This window comes from Aricia agestis, chromosome 5, assembly GCF_905147365.1.
Source record: "Aricia agestis chromosome 5, ilAriAges1.1, whole genome shotgun sequence".
NCBI lineage: Eukaryota > Metazoa > Arthropoda > Insecta > Lepidoptera > Lycaenidae > Aricia > Aricia agestis.
The window spans coordinates 10123472-10149745 of NC_056410.1; the positions used below are offsets into that span (position 1 = coordinate 10123472).

Genomic DNA, 26274 nt, shown 5'->3' on the forward strand with positions numbered 1-26274 from the left:
GCCAGAGTGCCTACAGTGATGACGCGTAGATTCGCTTGAGTGCGCTTGGATGCGCGTGAATACGCGCGCACCAAAAAGCGGTGGTCAAACGAATTCGCGAGGGTGCGCGCAGATGCGCGCGCCTTTTTTAATTCTCAGAAGTAATATGTGCGTTAACGCTTTGGAGTTAAGGTTGAATTTGTTATGTTCAGTTTTAATAATTCGCTTCGATGCGCTTCGACTCTGCGCTAGTATAAATTGACCCTAAAAAAGTAGCAGAATAATCAAGTCACCTTCAATAGTTGTTTTCAGTGTGCTTATTTTGTTTGTTAAGTCTGGTGGCCTGATTCAGAGAAATTGACCACTGAATTACAGTCTACAGTTTACAGCTACTTTTCTCTTTCACACAATTGTCAATATATTGTTCACACACGTCATAGGTCACCTCAGTAGGGAATATTACGCAAAGGTCGAAGCAGGAGGTGCTACTAGCACATACAGTTTATACAATAAGTAATAATAATCCGACCAAAATCCAATATGTTGGACACGTCATATAAGAATATTAACACAAAAAGTAATCAAACATCGAACAAAACTTTTTGTTTACTGTCTATGCTGCTGCTACCTTACAGCGTGATTTAAACGTTGCCCTATTGACGAATTCACTCTTTCCGGCGATTGGACTTTGCAGGACATGTGTGTATGCAAGTTTAGATTATTATTTGTCATAAAACTAATACAAAAACATTTAGAAAATATTTTTTTCACATATGAAAATTGACCTTCATGTTACCCATCACGACTGTGGTCACTATTGAACTAAAGTCGCTATTGTTCTATAGACTTTGGTTCATGCTGTTGCTTTTTCCCTACATGCAAGTCTTCTAATTCTCTTTGTAGCTCGGAATATCTTTTCTGAAGCATTTTTTCACGTTCTGTTTGCCGATTAACATCTTCTGTTAATGACTGTAAAGAAAATAAATACATTTCGAGAATTGCAAAATATAAAAAACACACAACATAGAAGTAGGAATAAGAGAAACATACATCACAATGTTAGTGGAGGTATAAGGAAAGTTCGAGGTGTAAGGAATAACTATAATGTCTATACCCATTAGTAAGGCGTTTAAAATTCCCTTTCCTATATTACCTTTCTTCTAATGGTAATACTCACTTCTATTCGCCGTGGAATGGCGGCCTTCTCCTGTTCGGCCAGGAACTTAAATGTGGATAGCTCCAGGTTGGATTGCTCTATTTGGTCCTGCAGTTCTTGGAATTGTTTCACCAGTGAAGCTGTTCGGCTCTGGTATCCGCCTAAAATGAATAAAATAAACTACATTTATAATTATACCTTGCCAATGAAACATTTACGCTCTGACACATTATAATTTTTTTATTGTTTTGTCTTTATCCATTAAGCAACTTTTCTAACGAAATGGACACATACACACATACATCATTCGACTATTCCATAGTCATGGTCGATTTTATGTAGTAACGCGTTAGTAATCAAAAACTATTTATTTATATAAAAAACAGGAATTTAAGGAATCACCTGTGAGTACTCTTAATTTCTTTTCCATTTTTGAACATTTTTTTGCCTCCTTAGCCATGTGATTTCTGTTTTGTTCGAGTCGCTTCTCAGCCGACTCTAGTCTGTCTTTTTTACTCGCCAAATTGGCACGGGTATATCGATTTTGACCGGGTAGAAATAGAACCTGAAATAAATAAAATGTTTCATTTCCAAGACGTTTAGAAAATAACCCTCTTTCAAAATATTTGTCCTGTATTATGCCTACCAAGCTTTCCGGAACTAACCCAGCGAGAAAAACCGACTTGAAGCAGCCAAAAAAATAGGATTTTTAAAAATGTAAATCTTCATAGCCCACATCATTTCTATTGTGTATAATCATTAATCTATATTATGGCAATACCAATACAATTAAAACTTACATAAGTATATATACTAGAGAAACCTTCCTATTAATACCGAGGTACATATATAATATGTAAACAGTACTAACCTGCGCCAGACACTCCTCCCAGACCTGCGTGTAGGCGTCTATGCCGAGGTCCCCGTGTCCCATACCGGCCTTCACCGCGTCCTGCTCAGCGGCCAACATCGCCCGCGCCGCGTCCAACTCCTCGCGCGAGAACTGCTCGTACGGGTGACTCTCCAGGTACGCCAGATGACCCGCCTGTACTTGCACCCAGCGCTTCTTGTCCACGCCTATGAAAATTAAGTGAAAGGCCGCTATTAATAAAACGCTTTTTGATACTATGCTCAAGATTGTAAAGAGCGGTTTACACAAGCACGAATGCTTGAGTAAACAGCTCCAGGCCGGTATAAATAAAACTCGAAAAGATCTTTATCATAGTATCATATTAACTCTAGTCCAAATTTTGACAGCCAACCAATCACAGAGCCTGAACTGTGACCGAGATGCATCTTGAGTACTGACTATTTATACCAGCCTTAAGTATTTGTGCTTGAGTAAACCGCTCTTACCACTAACTCTTTGCCCAGATATGATAAAGATCTTTTCGATGAGATGTATATGGTGAATAAGATTTTAAGTTATACTATTGCCGTCCACTGCTGAATGTAGGCCCCCTCCAATGAGCACCAACAACACCTTAATTGTGTTGGTTAATAAAGGTGGTTACCTTTATTAACCAACTATTGCATATTTTTTATATACGGAAAATATTCGCAGTATTTTCAGGAATGCGAATTCAAGTATGCGAACATCCGCGAATACGAATGAGAATATTCGTTACATCCCTACAATGTATTACCCGGGGGCGGATCGTGTAAGGCGTCGTAGTGCAGCATGGTGAGCATTTCGGCCTTTAGCAGCTCTTCGGCCTTCTGTAGCGGCGTCATGGGCCCGCCCGTGCGTACCACCGACGCGTTCACCTCCACTGGTCGCACGCAGTTCTTCTGTATCGCGGTCGAACGAAGCGCTAGAGCTGCGAGACCTGAATGAAAATGAATAATTTATTAATTTATCGCCTAAAAATTAACGCATTTAGAATGAATAAAATTTAAATAAGAAGTTGGTTGTTTTATGTTAAATTATATTTTGATGGGTGCTTTTTTTTATTTTATGAGATTAGGGGGCAAACGAGCAAACGGGTCACCTGATGGAAAGCAACTTCCGTCGCCCATGGACACTCGCAGCATCAGAAGAGCTGCAGGTGCGTTCCCGGCCTTTTAAGAGGGAATAGGGTAATAGGGGCAGGTAGGGATGGAAAGGGAACGGAATAAGGGAGGGTAGGGAAGGGAATAGGGTAGGGGATTGGGCCTCCGGTAAACTCACTCACTCGGCGAAACACAGCGCAAGCGCTGTTTCACGCCGGTTTTCTGTGAGGACGTGGTATTTCTCCGGTCGAGCCGGCCCATTCGTGCCGAAGCATGGCTCTCCCACGTCAGAAGAACTGCTATCTAAACAGTTTTTCGATATGTAAAAGTGACTAGAGAAACTGTGTAGTTCATCATTGAAAAGATAGTTTTTTATGTTATTGTTAAGCGACACCACAAAAAACGATGTGATGAATGCGAATGGAACCTCAAAGTTTTTATATTTTCCGGGATAAAAAGTGTCCTATGTCCTTTCCCACTTTTTGACTCAAAGTATCTCCAAATCAAAGTTCAGCGGTTTGGGCACGAAGAGGTAACAGGCGGACAGACAGACACTCTTTCGCATTTATAATATTAGTATGGACGAATATTCTGCAACGAGCCGAGGTCTTCTACATTTTTCGACCTTAATTGAATTGCACTTCTTACTTCTGATTAGCTGATGCAATTTTAATAAAAGCTAAATGACATTTGACATGACGCGTCACACTCAGGGCTAATAGAGCTAGGTAGCCTAGCCTTTGCAGTATCGTGTCAAACAGCTGTCATATGTCACGAAATAGCTTCCACATGTTGATATAGCTGTCATATGTCACGAAGTAGCTTCCACATGTTGATATAGCTGTCATATGTTTGTCTGACACGACATTTGACACGAAAGACCCTACCGTCCCTCTGGTGGCAAATCATATATCGAAAATACGCCTTGCGCAATAAAGCGTTTTCAAGTTTTTTTATTTCTAATTTCACTTCAATCAAATGCAAGTATCGATAGCACTAACGTTTCTCCTCGGACTCCCGCATGAGTCTGGCGTCCGCGTCTGCTTGGTCCTCCACAGCGGGCGCGGCGGCGGCCTCGCTCGGCTCCTCCCCCTCGGTCTCGGGCACGACAATTTCATAGTCGTTGCGCGGCGTCGGCAGCGACAGCAGCGCGCTACGTACTGACGCTTTCAGCTGTATATAAAATATTTTTTAATCTATGCTAGTATTATAAATGAGAGTCTATCTGCAACATAGTACAGCTAAAACTGAATCCAATAAAAATGAAATTGGCATTATTGAATAGTGCTTGTACCAAAAAATGTGTGTACTGTGTAATGTTTATTTGGTAGTAAAATGTTTACTCCATATACCTAGCCTATGATCAAACTGTATTGAAACAATAAGTAAAAGTGTGCAGACTGTTTGAATATGTTTTCTTTGTTTTTTGTTATTATTTATTGATTATACAATCAAAATTACCAAATTTATTTTAATTGAACTTCTTTTTGTATTAACAAGACACAAAATAGAAGAACATTAAACAAACCTAGTAAACTTACCTGTTTTTGAATCTGAGTGTTTTGTTGTGGCGTGTCCCCATTCATTCTGTCTTCTGGATTGATACTCAACTTGTCTCGAAGCCCTGGAGTCTGAGCAAAATAAAACACATTTACATTATAAAATCTTTTAACTTAACTAAGGGCCTGTTTCACCACTTTCTGATAAAGTGCCGAATAGGCTATTCACAACTTTTTTGACAGACTCTTGCACTTATCAGGAATTGGTGAAACAGACCCTTAGTCACAATTAAGTATGTAATATCAGGGGAGATTAACAAATTACAAAATACTCACCAACATACCGCCTTGCGTGTTGGTTTGTCCAGGTGTAGCGAAACTGCCTGGAGTAGATACTTCACTGCGAGAAGATCTGCCAAAACATTTTATTTTTTATGATGCAAGAGATATTTATTATGTTTCTAGAATAAACGAAATATTATGTTCCTTTTATTAAATAATTTACAAAATATCACCTGAACGGAGTAGCTAGCACAGTATTGGGTGTGGCAACGACCATAGACTGTGGTAATGCTCCTGAGAAGTCAGACTCATGTAACGGAGTGTTGAGCCCTCCCTTCAGAGGGGTGTCGACGTGAGTCAGCGCCATTACATTCTGAGCTTCCATCAGAACTCTGAAAAAAAGAAAGTTGATTGTATGATACTGAAAACAAATTATGGTGAATGGCAGAATTTACCCCACAAGGGTGAAGCAGGTAATTATGTATTTAGAAAGCCTATCTATATTATATTTGGTACACATTAATAACTGGGCCTTACCTACTGATTACTGCAATATTTGCCCAAGTAATGCTATATAATTTATGCTATTTTTAAAGGTTTTTAATTTTGAATATGTATTTTAGCTTTTCTGGCATGTAACATCCTGTAGAATACACATCTAATATTTTGTATGAACTTTGTAGGTTGGTTGATGTGGGTAAATTCTTGTTTTTCTTATTGACATAATAAGATGAACTAAGTGGGTACATAAATATTTTCAGTGTATTTTGCTACCTAGCTCAATAAAGCTGTTCTTTCGTAATTTAGTGTTTTAATACTTATTCTGGACATAATACATCCTAAAGACACTAAATAACTCTATATTTTTCGAGTTTAGTATTTTTAGTGTTGGAACAATAATTATTAGATAACTAGCTGTGCCCCGCGGTGTTACCCGCGGTTTAAGTGACATATCATAAAAGACTATGAAAAGTACCAATAATAGTGTCAAAATGGGACGACACATGGTTCTATAACGGTTTATGGTAGTGATAATGATTAAGATGGAGGTAATTTGCATAGTAGCATATGCTTTCCGCTCTTAAAACAACGTCGAAACTCCCAAACTTGTATCTTTTTTTTTAATTTTAAAAATCGGTTCACAAACGGCGGAGTAATCGTTGAAGTTAAAAAAACGAACATAACACCTCCTCCATTTCGAAAGTCGGTTAAAATTGTAGCCTATGTGTTATTCTGATGTATAAGCTATATTATTGTAAAGTTTCATTAAAATCCGTTCAGTAGTTTTTGCGTGAAAGAGTAACAAACATCCATACATCCACACATCCATACATCCAAACAAACTTTCGCCTTTATAATATTAGTAGGATGATTTATTACAATTACTTGCAAACTCTTCCTTATCAAAATACCTGTCTCTAGCCGCCGGTGTCCTCTGCGGTTGGGGCGTGGCGGCCTCTAGCGCGTACGTCGCCAACAGCGCGTCCGTAGCCCCGCCCACCTCGCCCGCACTCTCTCTAGCCACTTCTGACGCCCTGCCCAACTTCACTACTTGTTGCAATTCCTATGGAAGGAAATAACATAAGGATAATTTGTAGTAAGTTTAATTCATCAAGCCCCATATGCTCACTGGTGAACGAGACTCAATAGAATATGTATTATGTCTCATTTTCCCACGATCGACGGGTTAAGTTACCGAACTTGTTATGCAATACATGCTGCATAGTGCATACTTGGTTTGGGAAGATAACTGACAAGAATCTACAGAACTACTGCTCTTTTGGTGGGTATAATATATCTGTATTACCTGATCTGTAACTTGCGGTTCTGGTAGAACTAATTTGCTGCGTTTGCGAGCTGGCTGATCACCCATCAACATAGCCTGGGGCACATCATTCTCTTTTCTTTGCTTTAGCTTCTGTTTGTCTTTACGACGGTCCCTCTGAAAACAACAAAACATTTTTTACTACTACAAACTGTATATGTAATGTGTATGGTACAAACTGTATGCGTATGGTACTAACTGTATGTGTAATGTGTATGTTTCATTATAATTTAATAAAAGTTTTGAAATATTATTTAGATAAAATTACTTTTTATTTAGACTCTGCTTATCATTACACATAGTAAGACAGGGAGACCCGCTTTCACCTAAACTATTCACTGCTGTGTTAGAAGGAATCTTCCGAGAAGTAAATTGGAACCAGTATGGACTAAACATAAACGGTGAGCTATTATCAAACTTACGATTCGCTGACGACATCATATTATTTGCATAAGAAACAAAACAATTAGAAAACGTACAAAAATCGAGGATGTAATAACAAGAATTAGGAAACTAAAATGGAAGTGGACCGGTCACATAATAAGAGGCACTGAAAAGTGGACCAAAAATGTAGTGTTCTGGTACCCAAGAAATGGTAAAAGAAATAGAGGAAGGAAAAACTTGGACAAGGACAGCGCTAAACAGAACAGAATGGAAAGAAATGGGGGAGGTCTTTGCCAAAGGGCAAACAGACTGAGTATATGGTACTACTGACCCGCTAGAGTCAGCGGGTTAAGCTAAAAGAAAAATCCAACAAGTCTGAAAATAAAGGCTATAAAATAAAAAATATCATTACAATGGTCTCTCTGAACAAAAAACATTTTAAGAGTTGTAATATGCATTATACATTGTCTTAATACCTCCTCTTTTTCAGAATGCAGTTCTCCATCTAAATGCTGTTGCCTGAGTCTGGAGAAATCTGGAGCCATGGGGTCCACAACTTCAGTGGAAGTATCATAAAATCCAGATGCTGGCTTCTTTTCAAATGGAATTTCTGAGTTGTAATCAACACCACGCTTCTTTTTACGCCTAAAATTTGAATTTTAAACATTTAATTAGGTAATAATGATATTCTGTATTTTTACAAAAGAAATTACGAGAAACTACAATTCTAGAATACCTCATTGGTACTGCAATCCCAGCAGCACTCAGTTCTCTCCTCTTTTGCAGAGCAGCAAGACGTCTTGCTTCCTCCAACTGCTTTTCACGAGCCTTCCTTTTAGCTTTTTTGCCTTGTGTGTTAGCTAGACGAGCTCTAGCTTCTGAGAGCATTTCCAATTCTGAAAAACATTGAAATTAAATATTTCATCTCATACTCATTAAACAATATACTAGCAATAAGAAATAAATAATTTTACATACTCTTTAATTATAGATTTATTAATTAAATTAGTAAAATATACAAGGTTCACATTACAACCCAGAAAAATAAGGCCAGAATGTAGCATACCATCTTCATCCATGTCCTTAGGGTCAGGACGTGCAGGTTTTGTCTCAGGGTTAGGGTCAATTTCTCCCGGCTTCAATTTACGGGGGTCATCCCCCATGTCCTCTCCTTCCTCCTTCTTCTGGGCTTGATCCCTTAAAGTTGAGATATGTCAATATTGAGTTTCGTTTCCCATTCATACAAATAATATCTTGCTTTTTCATTTATTCTTAATTGAAATGATTTGAAAACTTTACAACTCTTTGTTACTTTAAAGCTCACTTTTTATAAACACACTCACCTATAGATGTGGTGTCATTTTAGTCAATAATTTCTCATACTTACAAAAGGTACTCGTATCTCTCTAGACATTGGGCAGCTGTACGGCCAATAATAGGAGCGATGGTCCTCCATTGTGTTGGCATGAGTTTGGCCAAGTGAAGCAGTTTCTCGTCTTCTTCTCGAGACCATTCCGTCTTCTTGATGCTGGGGTCCAACCACTCGTACCATCTTGCCTTACACTGTTTCGCTGATTTCCGATGCAACAATGAAGCTATACGCGACCATTGGTTTTTGCCATATTTCATAACCGCCGCTTTAAGAATTTCATCCTAAAATCAAACAACATTTTATAAGAGATATGTAAAATTCGACGTAAACTTATTGAAAACAAAAAACCAGTAGCCATACTTCTGTATTGCGCCAAACGCCGCCTTTGATCATTATACGCGGCATGATGAGTGGTTTTAATTCTTTTATTCACGAAATAAATTGCTTTCACCTAATCTTAATCACAGGATAAGATTTAAAATAAAGAAATCATTATCCAAAATCCTAACAACGCGTTGGATCGGTACTCCGTTTTGACATTCTGGACAGTGACAACTGACAACTGAGTACTGACATATTTTTTTTTTGTTAATTCGTCCCGGTCGGGACAGGCAAAGCTGAGTACTGACAAATAAAACATCATTACGACAAAGAGTTTTTTTATAAAAACGTTGCCAATGGCAAAGAAGGAGATAAATAGACTTCTCAATAGAAAGTTAGAAAAATAGAAACATTAGTCAATTTTACATTTTACGAGCTTTTGCCCGCGGCTTCGCTCGCGTTAAGAAGTATTATTATATACAAAGTTTCATCCCCTATTTGAACCCCTTGGGGTTGGAATTTATCTAAATCCTTTCTTAGCGGATGCCTACGTCATAACATCTACCTGCATGCCAAATTTCAGCCCGATCCGTCCAGTGGTTTGGGCTGTGCGTTGATAGATCACTATGTCAATTAGTCAGTCACCTTTGAGTTTTATATATATAGATTTGTATTATTGTATAGTCAGTGTTGCAGCTGCTGCTGCGTGCAGACTGCACCTGCAGCTGCATTGAGTTATACTGTAGCTCAGTGCAGTTAATTAATGAAGTCAGTGAAATCAGAAATGGTAGACGCTTTAACTGAAACTTCCAGAGACCAGACTCCTCAGGAGCATAGAAGAGGAGTGTCGGGGACTGCCGTTGACTGCCGCCGACACGTGCCGTTCATCTGTAAGAAGACGTGTTAACTGATTTCTAAATTCTAGCTGATATTTGATAAACATAAAGTTAATATTACCTATCGGAATAGAGAAACAATCCCGAGCTGGCAAACGTAACCAAAATTGATTTACATCTGTGTATACAATTATGTTTACGTGTGCGTGTTAGTGATGTACTGTATACATCTTTTAATTCGACAAAATAAATCATCATGGAATAATAATTGTAAGATTGTAAAAATAATAAAATGGGATAAAATAAAACTGCATAGAATAATAATAATATTGTAATTTTGGAGAAAAATATTACTTTTATCATTAAACATTTTTGTAGCAAAAAAACAAATGATATACTTATTTATAAATAACTCATTTATTTATTCATGCTAATATTATAAATGCGAAAGTAACTCTGTCTGTCTATCAGTCCGTCTTTCACGGCCCTACCTCTGAAATAACAGCTGCTATTTCTTAGAAGTCACGTACAGACTACAGTGTACGCAACTATTAATTAGTATCCTATTAATTAGTATAGTACCTACTCCAAAAATGTGCCATCGTTTATAAAATCATTGACCTTATTTTTTTATGAAAGAAGGGGGCAAACGAGCAAACGGGTCACCTGATGGAAAGCAACTTCCGTCGCCCATGGACACTCGCAGCATCAGAAGAGCTGCAGGTGCGTTGCCGGCCTTTTAAGAGGGAATAGGGTAATAGGGGAGGGTAGGGATGGGAAGGGAAGGGAATAGGGGAGGATACGGAAGGGAATTGGGCCTCCGGTAAACTCACTCACTCGGCGAAACACAGCGCAAGCGCTGTTTCACGCCGGTTTTCTGTGAGAACGTGGTATTTCTTCGGTCGAGCCGGCCCATTCGTGCCAAAGCATGGCTCTCCCACGTATAAATTATAGGATAACTATAGGATTTGGCACACAAACTTTCTATGACTAGGTACTTTTGTAAATTTATTAATGGAAAGATTTTGAACGTTTTCTGGGATGTTAGCGTAAAGGCGTTTACATTGACCTGTAAAAGATTTCCTGACTTTACTAAACCTGATCACCGGCAAATCTAGCTTGCGCTTATTTCTGGTGTTCCTACAGTGAATGTCACTTTTAGCTTTTAATTTACTTACATTGACATCTAAAAGATTTACTGACTTTAATAAGTCTGATCACCGGCAAATCTAGCTTGTGCTTATTTCTGGTGTTCCTACAGTGAATGTCACTTTTAGCTTTAAATTTACTGACTTTACTAAGTCTGATCACCGGCAAATCTAGCTTGTGCTTATTTCTGGTGTTCCTACAGTGAATGTCACTTTTAGCTTTAAGTTTACTTAGTTTATCCTGTAACTTAGTGCATTTAGATATAAGCTTCTTTTCTTTTGATATAAATTCTAGTTGAAAGGAGGTCGATGGTGAAGACAGTTGTGGCAGCGTTGGCGAGGGCGTAGAATGCGATGACGACGGTATACATATTGTGGCTAACTCTGGTGGTACAATGTCTCTGTAAACGTAGGATGACACAGTGCGCCTAGGCTTTATCTTGATCTATAACAAAAAAATGGCTGTTACTGTTACTTACTACTATATCATACTTTTTTAATTTAAATCAATATGCAGATACACAACATAAAAACAGACAAACTAAAAAACTTTTCTAAAATTTTAAACGATTTTTGTTTTGTAAAACCATAACTTTTTGACGACCTCTGTGGCTCAGTGGTGAGCGCGTTGGTAGCTCAAGCCGGGGGTCGCGGGTTCGAATCCCGCCGACGGAACAAAATGTTTTCAATGTTCCCGGGTCTGGATGTATATTAAATATGTGTATGATATAATAAAAATCTTAAATATATGTATAGTATAAAAGTATTAAATATATTTCCGTTGTCTGGTACCTGTAACACAAGTCCTTTAGGTACTTAGCACGGGGCCAGACTGACGTGGTGTGAAGCGTCCATAGATATTATATATTATTATTATATTATTATATATAACTATGATTCATGACATAGTACAATATAAGGCAAACAAATCGGTTCGTTTATTCATACAAATATTTATGATGTGTGGAAGAATATCTAGCTTATTTACAGACGATGCCCTTCACCGAGCTCATCTTCTATTGAATGAATGATCTGATACCTGATCTAGTGAATATGCCATAGCCATATTGTATGTAGAAAGACATTACATCTATGGAAATTTCAGAAGTCTATTACTATAGCGGACAGCGGTTCTTGAGATACAGCCTGGAGACCCGAGACAGACAGACGGACGAACGGACAGACGGACAGACGGACAGACGGACAGATGGACAGACGGACAGACGGACGGACAGTTGGACAGGCAATGAAGTCTTAGTAGTAGGGTCCCGTTTTTACCCTTTGGGTGCGGAACCCTAAAAACGATAAATTACGTATGAAAGTATATTAATATAAACTAACAATAAAGTACGGATCAGTGACGTTATCAATTATCATGTCAACATTCCTAGATAATTAGTATAACTAAAAATATATTCATATCGATACTACCTATCGATAACCTGATGCAGCCCTAGTGTAAAATAGATGAAAATTGTTTACACAAAATATCCTTAAATTGTGCACCATGGGTAGTCAAGTTATGTTTTCCATATAAATAAACATATAATATAGAAGTGAATTATCAAAATCAATACCAATAACTCGTAATTTTAAGTTTATTTTTGCCAATTCCCGGCAAAAATAAACATAAAATTAGGTCCTGTCGATGTAGAATAATTCACCTGTGAAATGAATATTTGTCCGGGTTTTTTCGATGTGTTGATAATTAATGGAAAACTATTTCAGATGGTTAATATAAAAGAATTGGCTTCGGCCTTCACTATCATTCATTAAATAGAGAAAACATAGAAATGGCTGTATGGGCAACGCTCCCTTTGCCTGTCCCGACCGGGACGAATTAACAAAAAAAAAAAAAACGTCTCTGATTAACCTGTCATTTATGTCAAATTAAGTCAATGGCCAGTTGTCAAAGAGCAAAAGACACTCCCTGTTTCAGAAATACATAATTATTTTATGAATAACAAAGTATTAAGCTAAATAATTAGTGAAACTATTTGCATTGCATATTCTGTGAATAATTTTACACAAATACTAATATGAAATAGTTACCGGCTAGTTGTGTAAAGTGAATGACAGGTACAAAATGTTTTGATGCCAATAATTTTTACATCCTTCTCCAAAAATTCCCACAAACATCAAGCTCATGTGTTTTACTGTCTTTTTGAATCATTGTAATATATTAATCATGATTGCTATCACACTAAATGCCTAATTTTAGTTAATGTAAATATTTTTCATATTATTGATAAGTACATTTATAAAAGTTTTGTTACAGAATGTCTACCATGTCCAGAGCTGTTCATATCAGCCAGCAAAAGCTGGCTGAAAAGTTAATCATATTAAATGATAGAGGAATTGGAATGTTAACGAGAATTTACAATATAAAGAAAGCATGTGGTGATGCCAAGTCAAAACCAGCATTTCTTTCGGATAAAACTCTTGAATCATCTATTAAACACATCGTAAGAAGATTTCCAAGCATTGATGTTAAAGGTCTCCAAGCCATAACAGGCATAAGAAATGAGATAATCAAATCTCTTTCATTGTATTACTACACTTTTGTAGATTTATTGGATTTTAAAGATAATGTGTGCGAGCTGTTAAACATAGCTGATGCCTGTCAAATTACACTGGATTTAACTTTGAACTTTGAATTGACAAAAAACTATCTAGATCTTGTCACCACTTATGTGTCCCTTATGATATTATTATCGAGAGTAGAGGACAGGAAGGCAGTGCTAGGATTGTTCAATGCCGCCCATGAGATGGTCAATAACCAGATTGACTCTAGCTTTCCTCGTTTAGGACAAATGATTGTAGACTATGATGCACCATTGAAAAAGCTTTCAGAAGAATTTCAACCACACCAAAAAGTTTTGTCTAGTGCTTTAAATTCATTGTGGCATGTATATCCAGCGAGAAATCTAACGGCAGAATACTGGAGGTCTGAACAGAAGCTGAGCTTAGTGAGCAATCCCACTCAGCTGCTAAAACCTTCTGAAACAAATACCATGTCTTGTGAATATGTATCTTTGGAGAGTTTAGAGAGATGGGTCATCTTTGGGTTTGCACTCTGTCATCAAATGCTGCAACAAGATCATGCAAACAAAATGTGGGTAAGTGCTTTAGAATCTGGCTGGGTTGTTGCACTTTTCAGAGATGAAGTAATTTACATCCATACATACATCCAGAGTTATTTTGATGGAATCAAGGGATATGGCAAAAGAATCTCCGAGGTAAAGGATTGCTATCATCATGCAGTGCAAAAAGCAGGCTATAAACATAGGGAACGCAGAAAGTTTCTGAGAACCGCTTTGAAGGAACTTGGACTCATTTTAACTGATCAGCCTGGGTTATTAGGGCCTAAAGCTTTACTCATATTTATTGGTCTCTGCTATGCTAGAGATGAAGTGTTCTGGCTGTTACGTCACAATGATAACCCACCACAAAAGGTAAAAGGCAAGTCTACTGAAGATTTAGTAGATCGGCAACTTCCTGAATTACTTTTCCATATGGAGGAATTGAGGGCTTTAGTACGCAAGTATAGCCAAGTCATGCAAAGATATTATGTCCAATACCTTTCAGGATTTGATGCTGTTGCTCTTAACTTAATGATACAAAATTTACAAGTGTGCCCTGAAGATGAAAGTATTATTCTTTCTTCTCTCTGTAATACTGCAACAAACTTAAGTGTCAAGCAAGTGGAGACAAATGAGCTATTTGATTTTAGAGCTTTTCGTCTTGACTGGTTTAGATTACAAACTTATACATCTGTTCCCAAGACTCCTTTGAATTTAGTTGATCAAAGAGAGTTGGCACAATTTATTGACAAGATGGTATTTCACACTAAAATGGTTGATAATCTCGATGAGATTATGGTTGAAACATCAGATTTGTCTCTGTTTTGTTTCTACAGTAAAATTTTCGAAAGCCAATTCCATATGTGCCTAGAGTTTCCAGCACAGAACAGGTACATCATTGCGTTTCCACTTATCTGTAGCCATTTTCAAAATTGCACACATGAGCTCTGTCCAGAAGAGAGACATCATATCAGAGAACGCAGTTTGTCGGTTGTTAATTTATACTTGGATGAAATGGCAAAAGAAGCTAAAAACATTATAACCACTATATGTGATGAGCAGTGCACGATGAGCGACAAATTACTACCTAAGCATTGCGCCCAAACTATAGCACATTTGGCTAACAGAAAGAAAAAAGATAAAAATAAGAAAAATCCAATTGAAATTGTAAAACCTGGGGCCGAAAGTTACAGGAAAACTAGAGAAGAATTGACCACAATGGACAAGCTACACATGGCTCTTACAGAATTGTGCTATGCTATCAACTATTGTTCAACAGTTAATGTTTGGGAGTACACTTTTGCTCCACGCGAATATTTGCACCAGCACTTGGAGACGAGGTTCTCAAAGGCATTAGTTGGAATGGTGATGTTCAATCAGGATACAAGTGAAATTGCCAAACCATCTGAACTACTAGTAAGCGTAAGAGCATATATGAATGTCCTACAAACTGTTGAAAATTATGTCCATATTGACATCACTCGTGTATTTAATAACTGTCTACTGCAACAAACTCAGAATTTAGACAGTCACGGGGAAAAAACTATCGCCTCCTTGTATACCCAATGGTATTCAGAAATTTTGTTAAGGCGTGTGAGTGCCGGAAGTATATGCTTTTCAATGAATCAGAAGGCCTTCGTAAGTCTATCTGCCGAGGGTGCTATTCCTTTTAACGCCGAAGAGTATTCGGATATCAACGAGCTAAGAGCCTTGGCCGAATTGATTGGGCCCTACGGCATGAAGTTTTTGAGTGAAACTCTCATGTGGCATATTTCCAGTCAAGTCCAGGAGCTTAAGAAATTGGTCGTACAAAATAAGGAAGTTTTGCAAATGCTCAGAACTAATTTTGACAAGCCTGAAATTATGCGCGAACAATTCAAGAGATTGCAACATGTCGACAATGTTTTGCAGAGAATGACTATCATAGGAGTAATTTTGAGCTTCAGGCAAATTGCGCAGGAATCTCTTTTAGACGTCTTGGAACGACGAATACCGTTTTTGATAAGTTCCATAAAAGATTTCCAGCAGCAACTGCCGAGCGGGGATCCGACCCGCGTGATATCTGAGATGTGTTCGGCCGCAGGTCTCTCGTGCAAAGTGGATCCTACATTAGCGTCCGCTTTGAGGCAACATAAAGCTGAGCTCGAAGAGGAGGAACATTTGATCGTTTGCTTGTTAATGGTGTTCGTTGCAGTTTCCTTGCCGAGGCTCGCCCGAAACGAGGGATCCTTCTACCGGCCTTCCTTAGAGGGTCACGCCAACAATATTCATTGTATGGCTCCCGCGATAAACCATATTTTCGGTGCTCTGTTTACGATTTGTGGTCAAGGAGACATCGAGGACAGAATGAAGGAGTTCCTAGCTCTAGCATCCTCGTCTTTACTGCGCCTAGGTCAAGAAACCGATAAGGAAGCGATCAAAAATCGCGAGTCTGTTTATTTACTTCTCGATCTTATCGTCCAGGAGTCTCCATTCCTGACGATGGATTTACTGGAATCGTGCTTCCCTTATGTGTTAATTCGTAATGCTTATCACGAAGTATACAAACAGGAGCAGCTATTGCTACATTCGTAATAGATAAACATGGTAAAATATCATTACGTTTACTCGTGATGTGAACATAAATGACGCTATTCGAAAATATGATTCATGTTTTTCATAGCAAAACAATGAGCAATGTATGATGCTTAAATTTTAACATTGTAGTTTATATTATGTTGACACATTTTTATATTAATCAACTAGGCTTTAACAAGACTGTTAAATTATTATTTTAAATAAGTTTATTATAATTACCTTGCCTTTCCTAACCGTAATCATAATTCTCTTTTAAAAGTTACTATAATAAGACATTGTAGATGCTACGATAAAAAAGTTTTTTTACCTAGAGTTACGAAAAACTTTTATGATATATGCTTAGGCTTATCAAATTAGTTTTAGCGGATTGTTAATATATTATTATGAACTAATGATATAGCTCTTTAGCTTAGAGATACTGAATAGTTAGTATTTAGATTACAATTTCACATTTTATATGGGCCGTATTATGGTAGTACGTCAACATTACATACACTTATCCCGTTTAACCAATGACATTTTGTAAAGACTTATCGGTATACTTATATTATCTTTTATGTTAAATTCTGATTAAAAATGTTTATGTTACTAAGGGCCTATTTCACCACTTCCTGATGAAGTGCCGAATAGGCTATTCACAACTTTTTTCACAGCTGATTCTCCATACTTGATCTGTCAAGATAATTGGTGGATAGCCTATACGTCACCTATCAGGAAGTGGTGAAACAGGCCCTAAATAAAGTGTGGACGCGTAGAACTTCGTACATACTACATAGCGTCGTCGTTGCGCCTGCCAAATCCTGTAAGTATGTGTTTTTAGTAAAATTTTCAGGGGTAGACAATAAACTATTTTATTGAATAATTGATGGATTTATCATTAAATTAAAGGTCTTAGTTCATACCATTTCATACATAATAAGATTTGCCACCATACTGCATTTTTAATTTACATATTGATAAGTCCAACAAATAAAATAGTTTATTGTTTACCCCTGAAAATTTTACTAAAAACACATGATACAGGATTTGGCAGGCGCTACGACGATAGACTCTTTCTCGTTCACTAATCACCTCTCTCGTCATCAGCTATCGCGTTTGTCTACAGAGTTCAATGCATTCACACACATGTGAAGTGAATGAGACAAGTAGATTAAACCAAATGTACGAAGTCCTAAGACTGGGTTGCACCAGAGGCGTGGCTAAAGTTAAAGTTATGGTTATAGTTAAGGTAAATTTAACTTTAACTTTATCCTTAACTTTGCCCGGAGAAATTGACAGATGACAGCTGATCCAACAAGGTTATACATGCGCGTGAACGGGGGCGCTGGTGGTAAAGGAGAACTGTCAAAAATTGCGGTTTTTGTATGATGACAGCGTAAGTTCCTTTTTTCGTCACATGCATTTAAAACCTTGTCAAGCTCTATGGTTATAGTTAAATATGGCGTCTTGATGGCGTCCATTTTTAACTTTACCCAAAGATTTGACATTTTGCACTGTAGTCAAAGTTAAAGTTAGTTGGTGCAATCCAGTCTAAGACTAGATTGCACCAACTAACTTTAACCTTAACTATGACCGGAAAAATCGACAGATGTCGTATGAGAATATGGGGTGTTTGGACGCCATATTTAACTTTAACTTTACCCACGCCTCTGGTGCAACCCAGTCTAAGTGTTCCACAACAGCATTTTAGTATTGCATTATATTATACATTTAGGTACTATTAAGATTAGGGATATTAGTAAATAGTTATATTAAGTTATAATTTTTATAAACTAAGACGTAAGTATATTTTCTTCTAATTTTATCGTTAGATAAATTAGCAGCCAGAGCATGAAATATCGATTAGTAGATCTTAGGGCATAGCTTATATTTTCACATTGTGATTGAAACTTCCCTTTATTCCCTAGTTATTCGAGATACATCTTTTTGTCACAAAATAATTATAAAATTATTACGTTACTTATTTTGTAATCCAGCTTAGTAGTTATTCATTTTCTTAGATATTTTCTTTCAACGAAACTTAGTTTACAGTTAACCAGTTAACCAGTTCATTGGCTACTTTATTATGTGTATACTTTATTCACTATCGGATCTACCATTCTAGACCTGTTTCCATATAGAACATTGACTGCTTGTAAAAACGTGAACTCTGTTCACAACCACATTCCATTTTTGAAGCGTATTTTTCTTCATACAGTTAGTACTAACGGCATCCTCTAGTTTTTCTAGTACAGACTACAGAAACCCCACTTATAATAATATCATGTTTTCTTGCTGTTCTTGCACTCTTCAATATCTACTCTGATTCCTCGTGCTACATTGCTATGTGCATGTTAGTTTATCATCAGTAAATTGTGTCTTCTACAACTCCCACCTTACGTGTAACGTGTTATAATTTTTGCGTAGCGAACATTCCTTATGGACAATATTGTACACACCGACTAATTACAATCAAAAGGCATTTTCCTATTATAACTGTATTTAACAGTAAGGCACTTTTGTAACTTGTATAAATAAATATATTCACATAATTATGTGTTTCATTCAATTAATGTAACATATTACGAATAAAATTAATCTTTAAACGAGCAATTCTTGTGTGGGAATGATGGCCACCCAAAGGAAGATCTTCCGACCGAGCGAGGTGGTATGCTCGGTCAGACCGAAAGATTAACGATTTTCATGAAATGTAGTATATAGGAGGTTTCGATAAATCGATCTAGCTAGGAATAATTTTTAGAAAATGTCATTTTGTTCGTGTTTTATCGAATACCGAGCAAAGCTCGGTCAAATAGCCTAATCCTTTTTGTGGATGATGAATGCTTTAGGGCCAATAATCTCGTGCGGGCGCACGCTCGCGTGTGTATAATGAAAAATAGTATGGGCAGCGCGTGCGTTGGAGCGCGGACGCGGGCGACGGACTGTCCCACGCGCGGCGGGTACGGCGGGCACACGGCGCGGGCGTACGCTTTTAGCAGTCGACGTTATTTCCGTTGACGTCTTTTTGCCAAATAATAAATTAGTAAATAATCCATGGTAATTTACTCGACACAACTGTACACGCTAGAGACAAAAATTATACTAGCAGCGCTAAATGAGATGGGCGCACGCGACGGGTGCCTGCTCGCGGATTCGTGGCCCGCGGCGGTCTTCCGACGCGTGAGCCCGCGCCCGCGTCCGCTTGTGTTTTAGGCGCTTGGCAGACGACGGGGCGGGTTGGACGGGGCGGGGGAGCCGCGGACGTCCGCCGCCAGTGCCCGCCGGGCACCTGCGGCGCGGTCTTTTTGCCCACCGTGTGCGTTGGTATTTGGTAATATAGGATTCCCTTTGTGCTATCGTTCGCGGCGAACCTGACCGGCCCGCCCCGCCCCTTCGTCTACAAAGCGCCTGTGTTGGCCCTTAAACAGAAGGCAATAATGTAAGGGCAAAGGTATAAATGGGTATAAATAAAAGTGACAAAAGTTTATGTAAAATTTATTGTATTTTTTTGTTATTTTGAAATCGCAATGTTGTAACATTCATTTTGTTAATTAAAAATATTCACATTGTCATTTAAATATTCTATTGTAGGTAAACTAGCTTACAATTAGGAGAAATAATACCAATTACTACTGGTCTCAGCGACTACACGATTGGTCGAGTCGCCTACGCGGAAACATACCTTACATACAAATATACAACGTTATAGTACAGTTACGAACTCGCGACACGCAGTCGCGCTCAAATGGCATTACATGGTATACTATACGACTGACTCTTAACATTAATTACATAGAAATAAGAAAACACATCATGCTCTTTGGCTTGCACGACGAAGCTATACTACGATACGATCCAACGAAAATCTATCAGAGATCATTAACAGAACCGTGCAGGCCGGCGCGCCGCGCTGGGCGCTCGACCCGACGAGCGATGCGCATTGAGCAATGCCACCAACAGAATCATACTACATTTGAGCCGTGGCGCAAACGCGCGGAATAAATTAGAAAATGCAAAACTCTCTTTTAAGTTTCAGTCTAATAATATTTGATCATTTGGCAATACCGATAACTTTAAATTACACCTACACACGAAGACGGACTCGCGTCACGTCGCTCGCCACAGGAAGACTCGCTCGCAGTCGAGCGTATTGTTGCAACGGTTGCGGCTACCTTTATATTATTAAAAACCTAATATCCGCCGGCGGAACCGACGAATCGCTAAGTTTGGAATTAATTTAGATTTTAGAACATTTAACACTAATCGAAAAAAACTACGTTTGAGCCTAATTTCTTTGAAAATTTGAGACAATAAAGATCACGAGTGGAGGTATAAAAATAATAAAAACAATGGCACCTCAACATTTCTGCTTATGTCATTAAATACATCATATAAAAATTACAATAATGGAGATTCAGTAAAACATTGCAGCTACGATAATATTTAAAATCTATTTATGTATGATTATTATTTGCATGATATATTACATTGTAGCTTTGTATACTTGCGGTTTATATACAAAAATATACATAATACATACCCGGTCGCGGAGGTATCTATCGAGTCATCTATCCATTCTTATTTTATTGTAGAAAAATAACAAGTTAATTTCGTCACGATTCGACTACGACAGGTTTCATTCGAGTTCGATTCGTCAACTAATAGTTCGACATCCCTGCTCGGTCCACAAGCAATGAGTATTAAGTAGGGATTGAGTAATGTCATTGTTGTAAAATATTGTATTTACGTACCGATTACCTGAAACAGGAATATCGAACCATACATGTTTTATCCTCTACCGAAATGTCTCGTACAGAGTTCATTAACTTTTGTTATTCATGGCAGTGTCAGACATATTTATAAATAAATATCAAAAACATAGATTAAGTAACTTCCAATTAAACTAATGAGTGTAATGAACGCAATGATTGCGAACTAAACAATGTAATCTTAAAACGATCAATCATTGTAACATTAATACTAAGACTTCACAGCCTTGAAGGTGAAGGTATCCAAAAAGGCATTTAAATGAGCCAAAATATACAACGTTCTAGTGATTAACATAACAGTATATAGATATTTTATCTTATAGAGTAAGTAGAATAACTAATTTCGTTACATAATACTTATTACGTTTATATAATACTTATTATTTTTTTAATACTTATTGTACATTTATATTAAAAAAATATATACTTATTATTTTTTTAATATAAATGTATTAATTTTATAATTCCTTAAACGTCAGATAAGAGAAGGTCAGATTAAAACAAAAATACATAGAAGAATTACATAGAATAACATAGAAACAGTACGCAGATGGAGGGCACATGATCTTACTCAATAAAATACAATATCTATACACGTCTACAGACATTGATATAAGTTTTTGATATTTAATATAAATTGCTTTAAAATTACATTGGTTTTCTAGCACGGTCTAAACAGGATATGACACTAGTAGGTTTATGTACACATTGCAAGTTGTAATTTGTCAATATTTGTTATAACTTTTTACGTCATGTAGGATTTTGTTAAACGTGTATTGTGTAGGCCCACTACACATCACAGCAGAGAAATTTCTGTCAAAAATGAGTAATAAAAAACAATGAGGGTTAAGGGAAAATTAATTGGGTGTAATCTGTAAAAGTTACATGAGACATTTAAAAGTAACAACCGTTTCATTATCACTATAAGCAGTATAACAGAAAGCAAACTGCAGTTGATAGTATAGTCGGCCCACATAACATGATATTGTCTTACTGTATAGTTCACACCCTATGACACATTTCGTACTCGACTGGCAGTACACGTCTTAGAACATGACGTTAGAGAATACTGCAGAAGTTAGCGAGTAACGTCCGCGTCATTGCAAAAAAAGTTCGGTCGTGGAACATGCAGAAATTAGCATATTGTCTCATCTCCTTGTCTCTTTACACAGACGAATAATTACTATCGCGTTTACATAGGACGCTGTAGAAGAACACAAACTTCCACCTATTACATTCCTGTGGGATCGAGATAGCAATATATTCGTGGGCAAGTGAAAGAGACAAGTATCGTCAGTATATTTCGGTAAGACAAGGATACAAATCATTTTTAAAATGTTGAACAATTATGCCTTTGTCTTACCGAAGGTCATGAATTGGTTGTTGTGGAGTTAGCGCGGGCACGTGACCGCCAGCGCGTCGGGCGAGTGTAGTGTGATGGTGGTCTGCGAGGCGACCGTCACCTTGTCTGCGGGCGCGGGGGGCGCGACGGGCGCGGACGCTGCGGCGCCGCCGGCCGGGCACACGTACCTGTGTAAAGCGAATCATTCAATGTTTTATGTAAGCTTTGAGAATAAGTAAGTATATTTTTTATGATTAATTATTACTTCTTAATGTTCAAGTAATACGGTATTCTCTTTTTAATGCCCGTGTGCATCGCTTTATGCAATATGAAATAATCTGCATAGCTATGTCATGTTATGATGTTATTATATTTTAATCTATTTGTATTAGAAAATAATAGTATTTTAGTAAGTTGCATATGCTTTCTTTCAAACATTTCAAAAGGTAATTATTTATTACTATGTTAGTTAAACCTTGTAGTACTTCAACATGTTTCAATCATGTTGAAGCTGAACACATAAAACTGCAAATGGGTACTATTTTAACATATTGACCCAATTATTATTTAAGTTAGACGGGTAATTTTAGCAGTCTTTGTATGTAATAAACCGCCAATTGCCAAAATTCTCTATGGCATAAAAGTGCATGTACCCCAGCAGCAGCGGTCCAGCCGGCGCCAGCGCGACGAGCTCGAGCTCGGCGTACTGTCAGACCTTCTGCGTGCGCATCTCGTACGCCTGCGGGTGCGGGTACGCCGGCGCGTACGCCTGCCGCCCGCTCCCGCTCGCTACACCCGAACCGGACGCTGAAACAGTTCACATCTTAGAGTATACATTAGCAAGCTATAGAGCGCGCGCATCGCTCGTTCCCCGTTGTGCCGATCGTAAGCAGAAATTCTATAGATACTTGTCAAACGTATAACGCAAGTCTAGTGATGTTCCATGCGCCATCGTTTGACGCTTATAGGAAAATATGTTCACACTCGTGCTTACAGTTCATACCTTGTTAGAAGCACTCTATAGCTTGCTATAATGTATACTCTATGGTTCACATTTATTTTTTTATTTAGTATCATTACTTTTTAACAGACGCCAAGTTAAAGAAACAGTTATATTCTTATTCCTAAAACACTCATTATTATTTAATGTAGTTGCTATTATGTTTCCATTTAAACTAGTGTGTAAAAAAATAATTTAAATTTAAAGTCAGATATTTTTGGTAACTTAGTCACATTTTATTATAGGTACAGTACTCAGGTGTGGACTAAAATCGTTTATACTCCCTCCTACTAATTAAATTTCAGTATTTCTGTAATATTTTATAAAATATTGTTAAGGATGTTTAACAATAATTATTGTATTGTTTGTAAGTATATGCGTAGACTATTTTAGTTTGAAGTTCACTATAATAAATTTCATAGACCGTTCAACTTAATTGATTTAATTTAAAAAAACTGTTAGGAGTAATAAATACATTTCTTCTTATGCCTTAAAAGTCATACCCATGTCTCTAGGCGCGTACGCAAGCGGCGGCGCGTATCCCTTGTGCGCGCGCGGGCGGCGGGCGCCGGGTCGCGGGGCGCCTGCACGCGGTCGCGGCTCCGCACCGCGCATGCGCCGCAACGTGTTCATAGGCCCGCGCAGCGTCTCCGATATCCGTCTGGAATATAAACGTTAATATTTACCCCAAGGCCCGAGCTACCTATTTAGCTGCCCCGGGCAAAGATCACTTTCACCGCCTGGTTAGGTGGCGCATAAAATTCTTAAACTTGGGTTGTGGAATCCAATCACAATCACAATGTGGATGGATAATAGTTAGGTTGGAATATAGGAAGGACTGAATTTTGCCGCCCTGAGCAAATACCCGGCTCGCCCACCCTTAGATTGGGCCCTGATTTACCCTTACTAATAAAAAGATATAGAATTAATGAGATGTAATACAATGTTGTATTCTAGTCTGTGGAGCAAAAAAATATTGTATAGAGCATAGACTAAAGCGTGAACATTGTTTTTTTTTATTACTAGATTGTCGTTTTTCACAGACTTCTGTTTAAAGATATAAATTATAACCATACCATAAAGTAGCAAGTAATAAAAAAATGTGTATAATAATAATTATTCCCAGGAAGAATATAGTGACGGGCGTACCCAGGTAGGGGCAGGGGGGGACAGCCCCCCCCCTGGAAGATAAAATAAACGTAAATTTTCCTGGCAAGTGGGAATTAAAAACGTGTTACCTAGTATGCGCGAAATGAAGTGTTGAACAAAAATATATTTTCAGTCAGTTAATAAAAGTCAATTTTCATGATTTTTTTGTTTCAATATACCAGACCGACCATCTTCTCGAAACAGGTATGCTGCCCCCCCCCCCACTAGCTAAAATCCTGGGTAAGCCCATGAATATAGTAGTTTGTACCTGGCAGGTGGGCGCTTCGGGTTAGACGAGGGCGTGTGCACCGCGCAGCACTTGACGAACGCGCCCATACACACTATGAGAGCCACACCACCCAACAACACCTGAAACACAATCCGCATTACACTCTATACGACGAGTAGGTGTAGTTTATGCAAGTAAGTAGTTTAAAAAACTATATCCCGACTAATATAATTACACATTTAAATTGTGCTAATAAATCTCTTTAATTAATTGATAACCCACCCACAATGTCACCGTTTTTTTTTTACGACGGACAATCAAGAGGCTCCCGACAACACCAAATTTGCGAACAGATGAACATTCATGGCCACATACATACAGGTTAAAATCATAACCCTCCTTATTGCTTCACCGTAGTCGAAAATAAAATACAACTTTTTAATTCACAAAAATTGAAGGAGCCAATACTAGGATGACTGCTAAAGATAAGGTAGTTTTCTCTACTAAAGAGTTTTAAGTTCGATATGTATACTCGAGGAAATTCATTCCTAGGCAGTTGACAGACCTACGTCGTTTGGTCGGCTTATGGCAATTCAATATTAGCTGTGATCGGTCGGATGAGTTTGACCTAAACTTCTCTGTTAGTACTTACCGCCCACCACTGCTCGGTGACCCAGGCGGCGACAGTCTGCAGCGTGGCGCGGTTCAGCAGCAGGTTCTTGAGCCGAGCCAGCGGACCCTCCGCGTCCACCGCGCGACACTTGAGGAATACGTCGCAGTAGCCCTGAAACATATAGCACTTTAGTCTCACTGCTCACAGTTAGTTTTATCAGTCGCAGTTCAGACTGTGGCGGTATCGACAATTATTAGCCTCACAATCCTGCACCGCGTTATCGAAGTTTCTGTGAACGGCAAGATATAATATGTAGCAACATCTGAAATGACGTCAGAAGGCTTCGGCCTGACTGAACTGCTATCTCGCTCGGTCGGAAAGACCTTCCTTTCCCTCCGGCGGCTTATCACAGTCGCGGATCAAACCAAGGCCAGGTCGATACCACACAGGGTATTTTATGCACACAGACGACCTACTCGTGGCGCGTGAACAAGTAGATTATTATAGATGCAGTTTGATATAAGTATCCCTTAAGTAGTTGAGTTTGTTTGCTATATCCCTTAAGTCTTGTCGTCAATTTAACACACTCGCGACTGAGTCAATATAGTTAAAAAGAAACAATTTTTTTCATATTTTATATTAGGGCTTGGCCAACATTGTTTTACTTAAAAAATGACACGTCCACGGTCCAAACCTTTTTCCGGCGGACTGGATTGCGAGCTAGCAGAGCGCATCGATT

General features: G+C 38.1%; 3 protein-coding genes across 3 annotated transcripts in view; 1 reads left to right on the forward strand and 2 right to left on the reverse strand.

Annotated features, from left to right (window-relative positions):
- Window positions 1–189: 189 nt before the first annotated feature.
- Window positions 190–26156, reverse strand: LOC121727172 (cell division cycle 5-like protein). The gene is made up of 17 exons (XM_042114849.1): window positions 26146–26156; window positions 8850–8919; window positions 8505–8770; window positions 8184–8314; window positions 7854–8013; window positions 7594–7762; window positions 6716–6850; window positions 6321–6472; window positions 5142–5300; window positions 4963–5038; window positions 4669–4758; window positions 4129–4300; window positions 2782–2964; window positions 2007–2212; window positions 1538–1700; window positions 1157–1296; window positions 190–948 (listed from the first exon to the last, which is right to left on the reverse strand). The coding sequence occupies exons 2-17, from the start codon at window positions 8892–8894 to the stop codon at window positions 811–813; spliced, it is 2385 nt and encodes a 794-aa protein (XP_041970783.1). The 5' UTR covers window positions 8895–8919; window positions 26146–26156; the 3' UTR covers window positions 190–810.
- On the forward strand, window positions 12707–16627 carry LOC121727170 (membrane-associated protein Hem). Its single transcript, XM_042114847.1, has 2 exons — window positions 12707–12873; window positions 13073–16627. The coding sequence occupies exon 2, from the start codon at window positions 13074–13076 to the stop codon at window positions 16449–16451; it is 3378 nt and encodes a 1125-aa protein (XP_041970781.1). The 5' UTR covers window positions 12707–12873; window position 13073; the 3' UTR covers window positions 16452–16627.
- The window catches only part of LOC121727171 (disintegrin and metalloproteinase domain-containing protein 10), an 87569-nt gene continuing 82976 nt past the window's right edge, over window positions 21682–26274 (reverse strand). Inside the window, exons 14-18 of the mRNA XM_042114848.1 lie at window positions 25575–25706; window positions 24962–25062; window positions 24048–24205; window positions 23198–23351; window positions 21682–22732 (exon numbers count right to left, since the gene is read on the reverse strand). Of these exons, the coding sequence (XP_041970782.1) occupies window positions 23254–23351; window positions 24048–24205; window positions 24962–25062; window positions 25575–25706 (489 nt within the window). The 3' untranslated portion in view covers window positions 21682–22732; window positions 23198–23253. The remainder of the gene's footprint in view (window positions 22733–23197; window positions 23352–24047; window positions 24206–24961; window positions 25063–25574; window positions 25707–26274) is intronic.

Coding starts and splice junctions, on each gene's coding strand:
- LOC121727172 (XM_042114849.1), bottom strand. CDS start 8,894: ATGCCGCGTATAATGATCAAAGGCGGCGTTTGGCGCAATACAGAA. Junction 8,315..8,504: donor GAGAGATACGAGTACCTTTT/GTAAGTATGAGA, acceptor CTCAACTTTAAG/GGATCAAGCCCAGAAGAAGG. Junction 2,213..2,781: donor CTTACACGATCCGCCCCCGG/GTAATACATTGT, acceptor TAATTTTCATAG/GCGTGGACAAGAAGCGCTGG.
- LOC121727170 (XM_042114847.1), top strand. CDS start 13,074: ATGTCTACCATGTCCAGAGCTGTTCATATCAGCCAGCAAAAGCTGGCT.